The sequence below is a fragment of the Buceros rhinoceros genome, unplaced genomic scaffold, assembly GCF_000710305.1.
Source record: "Buceros rhinoceros silvestris isolate BGI_N320 unplaced genomic scaffold, ASM71030v1 scaffold14155, whole genome shotgun sequence".
In the NCBI taxonomy this organism is placed as follows: domain Eukaryota; kingdom Metazoa; phylum Chordata; class Aves; order Bucerotiformes; family Bucerotidae; genus Buceros; species Buceros rhinoceros.
In genome coordinates this window covers 90,624-97,385 of record NW_010411304.1, presented here as the reverse complement: position 1 = coordinate 97,385, position 6,762 = coordinate 90,624, and the positions used below count along the sequence as shown (strand labels likewise).

Here is a 6,762-nt window from a genome sequence, read left to right as displayed (position 1 = left end):
TAAAACATATATGAATACAGATATATTAATGTATCTATTATAAAGTATGATATATATGTGCAGCCATATGTATGTGTATTTACATATGCAGCCATCCATGTATGATTCTATCTGTATTTGCATTTTTTGTATATATAAAAACTATATATATAAAATAATTTGAACTCTTGCCAGTTGGGTGACGCTACCTGATTACTATTCTTCTTTTTATCTGGACATATCCCTTGAATTTTCTTTATGTTCCTCTGTTTCATGCTGTAAAGATAGAACCATATAGAATAACAGATGAACAACTGAAAACAGCTAGAAATTAGGCTGTTTTCAGTTTTACACCATACCATATTAGGAAGTTAGTGGCAAAAAAAAATTACTGGTTTTATTGCACAATATTATTGTTTATACTTAGTTGTTATTTTCCTAAGGACAGAATTTATTATTCTTTTGATCAAAGATTTTTTTCTCTCAGAGCTGTAGTTGAAAGCTATTTCAACTGAGTGCAAATTTACCCAGTTTTCACCAAAATGTTAAATGTATCCACATTCTGGCATTAGCCCATTTGAGCAGAAGTGCAGTGCTAAAAGCGTGAATCAACAGTGACTCTATACTCTTACGGTGGGTTGACCTCGGCTCTCTGCCAAGTAGCCACACAGCCACTCATTCACTCCCCTCTGCACCTCACTCCCTAGTGGGACAGGGAGAGAGAACAGGGAGAATGAGTGAGAAAACTTGTGGGTTGAGGAAACGTAGCCTGACGATATTAGTGACATTCCAATAATAAAACGGGAGTATGAAGTTAAATCAAGGCAGTGGTGCTTTTCCCATAAGATCACCTACTCATCATTCATTGTAGTAGAATTCTTTGCAATTTTAAAGAGAATTCAAATTCATGATCATGCAACCTCTTGTTAACGGATGTACTTTCAAGCATTCTCTTTCTTTAGATAGAAATAATACACTGCAACCAACAACCTTGTTAAAATGTGTAAATCATGACTTGCAGCTGTTGGGGACTGATTGCATATCTGCTCAGAGGATGCTCCAAGTAATGCATTTGCTTGTTTTCCTGAAAAATGTCTAGGTGAGATAAACAATGGGCTTCTGAAGATAGGGTCTGTGACGATGCCAATTTACAACTCAGCTGAGAAAATAAAAGTGCCTGATGTTTTGTTTTATGAAAATGCACAAGTAAGTATGAACCTCTGGCTTCTGAGGTCAAAAAGTTTGTTTAATGTGTACTAATGTTCACGCTTATATATATTGAGTAAGGTACTAACTAAATTTTAAGGGTATATTTCTGAAGTAGATTCTCTAGGCTAAAATTTTTCTCACAGGATTTGATGCTCATTTCATATGTGTCTCTGTCCCTTTGTGAAGAGATTGTAACAGCCTGTTGAATGTTCATAAATATGAAGTAAAGTAACTGAAACTGAATTTTATTTAGAATTATTTGATTGGATATTGAGTGTTTTTTACTTTTTTTTTTTATGCTACTGGTCTGATCCACTTTTAGGACTGCATTATTGATTCCTTAGGCCTTAGAGACTGTGATTTTGGGGTGGGTTTTTTTTTTTCACCCCACCCCTTTCATAGAGGTAAATGTACTGAGCTTTCTTCTGCATCTAGCGTGGAAGCCTCAAAACTGTCAGAAGAGGGTATCCTTAGCAAAAAAATTACCCTTCAAGTTACCTTTAGAGTATTTTGTCTGATAGGCAACACTGATAGCGTGACCTTGTGAAATACTTGTCTTTTAGGAGTCCGATGTGGATTTGCTTACTTTTCCTTTCCTTTCCCATTCTTTTTTTCCTCCCTTCCTCACAGTTTTTCCACAGAAAGACTATGCTGCATGGGTATCGCCTACTGAAGGTGGTAACATGCCATGCAAGGGGAACAGATGACAGTCGTCTTCATCTTCCCCACTAACGTTTCATGTGAGATTTTGTTTTGTGTTGCCATTTTGGTAAAGTACTTAATTTAAGTTCTGTTGGAAATGAAACTCCGAGTCCTTGTTAGGACTTACGTTTGTATTGTTTTTTCAGTCTTCTTGCTTATAGTTTCAGAAAACTGTACACAGTCTGTGTTCAGATATTATGCATCTGTTTTATTTAGGCAACGTCTGTTAAAAATGTCACAGGGAACAACCTGCTCTGTGTTTGTCCATAATAGCTATGTACTCTGAATGGAGAAGGAAACAACAACTCAATACCAGTCAGAATAGCTGTTCCCATTTCTAAATGGATTCTACTTATTTTCTGTATTACTAGTTTGTAGTTCGGTCATTCAAGTAGTTCGGCTGTAATGACTGGAGAACAAATTTGGTTTATAAGTCTAGTGCCATGCTCCCTCTAGTTATCTAAAAACTACAGAAATAAACCGAAACAGAGAAAAAAAAATCCTCAGCCCTTTGCAGAGCTGCACAATGTAATGAGAGTTTTTGCCTCTGTGTGTTTGGTCTTGAAACATTTCATGTTCCAGTGGAATTTGGCATTCCACTGCAGTGGACTGGACCAGCAGTGCAATGCTGCTGTTGGTCCACGAGTGGCACAGGGATGGAAATAACTTTTCATTAATATGCCAAATACCTCTTTGGGGAACATGGATTGATAAAGTTGTTGACATAATATTGACGTGTCTACTTACAAGTCGTTTGTGTAAATAATAAATTTGAAATGTCTGCTGCAAAGATCTGCATCCTAATACAATGCTAATTTAGGTCCTGGTGGAAAAACAAAAAAAGTTTCAATACATAGTATCACTTGTGAGAAAGTTGTTTTGCAGTAAAACTATAATGCACACATATTTGTGCAGCTTAGGATAAAAAAGTAATCAGAAGGCTGTATTCATGCCTTAGCAATAAAATTTAAAATGTAATCAGTGTGTGGCAAAACTGACCTCCTAGAATTTATGCTGTATCTGGTCAAAGTTATTCTCATAAATTTCCGGTGTATATGCATGTCAGAAAATATAGTAGTTTGCCTTGAAGTCCTCTCCTTAAACTGTGCATCGAGTATTCAGTAGGCTTTCAACGTGCCTGCTTAGGATTCTGTGGTATTAAGCTGTGTTTACACGAATTTCTTCACCCACCCCCAGCCTCTGTACTGGGGAGATTTGAAACCTTAAACATCTTTCACACAGTTAGAAACTGAGCATTTCTATGCTGAGAAGTTAAAGGCAAGCTACTGATTTTATTTTTTTTTAATAAAGTACTAGAAATGAGGTGATAATGTGAAAAAAATTATCTAAAGGCAAGCATGCATTTCTCTAAGTTGATTGTCTGACCTACTTACAGATGACCTATTTTTACTAGATACAGTGGAGAAATGTACATGACGACTTTGTGCGTAGTCTGCATTGCCACGTTATCCTTAAATCCTTTTGATCCTTTTAAACAAATTATTTGGGAGGAGCATGATAAGGTTAAATGATGTACAGTGTGTGTTACCTTTTATGATACTCGACATATGTAAAATACAGCTCAAGCACTTTGGCTTCCATTGGGCAGTCTAATTTAGAAGTTGTAAGGAACATATTAAACACTTTTAGACTTGAGCTTGCATTTTTCCATCTTTATTTTCCTTGAAAATCAAGTTTGGTTAGAATAGAAAGGTGTATTTGTCATTAAACTAGACCTGGTGTTTAATCTTTAACAAAATAAATGTGTATAATTTACTTGTTCATGTCAGCTGCCTTTTATTCCCTCTGGTTTCTATAAAGTTCTACCAGGATACATTTTGCTTCCTTCCAGTACAATTGCTGGAAAATTGTCGTACACATATTAATGAAAGTTCTTACACTCTGGGTGACAAGCATTCAACTAGGCTAAAAGGAAATGTATTAGGAGTGATTGTGGAGAATTTAAATATGTTTAGGGAAATCAAACACCCAAACCCAATTGGAACAAAGGAAGTGCATAAGGAGAGTTAGTATTTTTGTTGCATTGTTTTAGTCACTGGTTAGGTTACCTCTGCTGTTATTGGCTGAGAGACTCTTGCCATGAAACGAATATCCCTAAGGATAAAGTTAAAAAAATTTTGGCCCCAAATCCTGATAGTAAACTTCTTGTTGTACTACGAACATGAGTGAATGCATAAACTTTAGAGTATGAAAACAGGGGTGAAAATTGTGGTTTTGTTTCTCTAGCACATGATGGTAATGGAAGATATGCTGAAGGACTTCCTTCTGGGAGAACATCTTCTTTTAGTTGGCAATCAGGTGAGTTTTCCTTCTCTTACAGTGCATGCAACACACTCATTATTTATTAATAAAATTATATCTGTGATTTGCTTCATCGAAATCGCATTCGTTTATACTACTGAGAGATCTGACCCATTTTTTGATTCTTTATTTACTAGTGTCTGTGGGTTTTATGGGCACATGTCTGTGGAAAATGAAAATGTTTTACATGATTTTTTTACATTGCTCTTCAGAGTAAAAAGTCAAAACATAAAGTTACATGTAACATCATCACCATTTAAAATCTCCAGTTAAGGGCTTTGGTTATCCCTCTTGGCTCAGTGTCAAACCTCTCCTTTAAAATCTCCAATGATAGATATGAGATGTACACGTAAATATTATCTAAGTCGTATTTATTGATAGCAAAATATTAGTTTTCTCTAAAAGAGATACATACTCACTTTTTGACTAGTGTCTTTGTTGATGGACACTTCATTAGTGATTTCATGGGGACTGTTGTGTTCTTTTAGTTGGCAATCACAGTTTTGTGACACCTTCTAACAATTTATAGGGTCCCCAAGATGAGGTGTGGGCATGTTCTCCACTTGTGTATGTTTGAAAGTATTTGTTCTTCAGAACCATCTTAAACTATTGCTGGAACTATTAGGTGACTGGAACAGAATTATACACTTTGCCAGTCAGCTCTGGGAAAAAAAAAAAAAAAAAAAAAAAAAAAAAAAAAAAAAAAAAAAAAAAAAAAAAAAAAAAAAAGACAGCTTTTGCTATTGTTTCTGTATATTTGAAGTGTTCAGGAAAGTGATAACTTCCCAAGCTACCAGGCTGGTTTTTCCCTCCTAAAGTAATCTCCCTTTAGTTTAGCTTTCCCTTAGCAAGGATACAATAATTTTCTAGCAAATGTTTCTCTTTATGTTTTGAAGTAGCCTTTGGAAAAAGTCTGACACAAAACATTAATGGTCTCACCTACATGGCAAGGAATATAAAGTGCTAATTGTAATTAATATGCCTACATTAAAATTACACCGTACAGTTGTGTACAGTTGTATCTCTTCAGAGTCCTTGTTAACAGCTCAAGTTTACAAAGGTGTTGTACTTGAAACCTCAGCAGACTTTTGCTGGATGATGACAGCTTCTCCAGAAGGTTTCATTTATTTGCAAATAGAAATTACTCTATATTATAAATGAAATAAGATCTGTTTATTCTATTTCCTAAACAGTGCTCTCTCTGTCAGCTTCTGAGTTGGTATTTAAAATGTCATATAGCACAGATTGCCTGCAGGACCTCCTGTCAGGGAATAACAAGAGTGGGCTGCTCCACAAGGGAATGGAGGCAGGGACAGTGACCTTAATAACAAGGTTTGCAGTGCGACAGTGTCCAAGCAAGAAGAGCAGGTCTAGGGTCAGCAGCCATGGTCAACCAAGTGACTGCCAGACAGGTCTGTGGTGATGAGGCAAGTCAAACTGGAAAGTCAAGTCAGCAGGTCCAGGCTGGGATCAGCAAGGTCAGAGCCAGGCGCAGGAGCATTGCAGTGTAGGTTGCAAAGGAACTGAGGAAAGGGCATGAAAGTAAGTGTCGTTCCAAAGCCATGGAGGACAAAGTGGACCCCAGTGAAGCAGCAACACAATGTCAGAACTGATCTTCAACACGGGCAAGTAAAGCCCTAGGTAGGAGGGAAGAGCTGCAGAGGCTGGTGGTACGCTCAGGGCCCTGACACATGCTTCATATTTTCTACCAGTTTGGCAAAAAAAAATTTGAAGACTATGCAAGTATGAATTTTAGGGTATAAGGTATTTTCCTAGCAGTGGTATACTTATCTTTAAAAATTTAATGTGTGCCGCATTTTTCCCAAGCTCATGAAACTCTAATGGGAGACACTGTTAAAAGATTTAATTGGTTTGAAGGATTGGAATACACTGCTTTGATTCTAGACATCAGCTCAGCTGTACCATTAAGTTGGAAAATTGATTTATTTGCAGTGATTTCTATTTGGCAAATCACTGATGCTTACAGATTTTGGTTTTTTAATTGCTAACAGACTTCTGAGTGCTTCCAGGTTTACTCTTTACTAATTTGTAGTAAATTTGTCACACTGGTTTTATGTGTGACTAAGAAAAAGTTAACTGGCCTTTTTCGTTTTGAAATACTGTTTTTAAGTATGAGCACTGTATTTGTCATTCTGCAGTCTTTTAGGACCACGCCTATCATCCTTGGTTTCTCAGGGATGATCACTAACCACTTAAAAATTCCTTAAATATATCACTATGCATTTCTGCAGCATGTGATGAATCTGTTCAAGTACTTCAAAAACAACCATACTACATCAATATGCTTTCATCCTATATGTGCAGAAACCTTCCTGTTGAAGATACTGGTTTTCATCCTCTTTTTGAAAAGCAGATCATTAGAAACCAGGATTTTTTGCTGTTTCATTGCTTTAACAGTTTGATCTGTAATAAAAAGTTGGGATTTTATAGTTGCTTGATACATATATCAGTGTGTGTATTCATGTTTCACATTTGGAGGGAATAGATAATGTCTTTGTGCGGAGATGCAAAGCGCTATTTTGAGTTCCT

The 6,762-nt window shown here is 36.3% G+C and overlaps 1 protein-coding gene across 1 annotated transcript in view; it reads left to right on the top strand.

The window, feature by feature from the left end:
* Nucleotides 1-1,078: 1,078 nt before the first annotated feature.
* The window catches only part of VWA8 (von Willebrand factor A domain containing 8), a gene marked incomplete at both ends in the record, with an annotated part of 95,036 nt that continues 89,352 nt past the window's right edge, over nucleotides 1,079-6,762 (top strand). Inside the window, 2 exons of the mRNA XM_010135978.1 lie at nucleotides 1,079-1,185; nucleotides 4,138-4,209. Of these exons, the coding sequence (XP_010134280.1) occupies nucleotides 1,079-1,185; nucleotides 4,138-4,209 (179 nt within the window). The remainder of the gene's footprint in view (nucleotides 1,186-4,137; nucleotides 4,210-6,762) is intronic.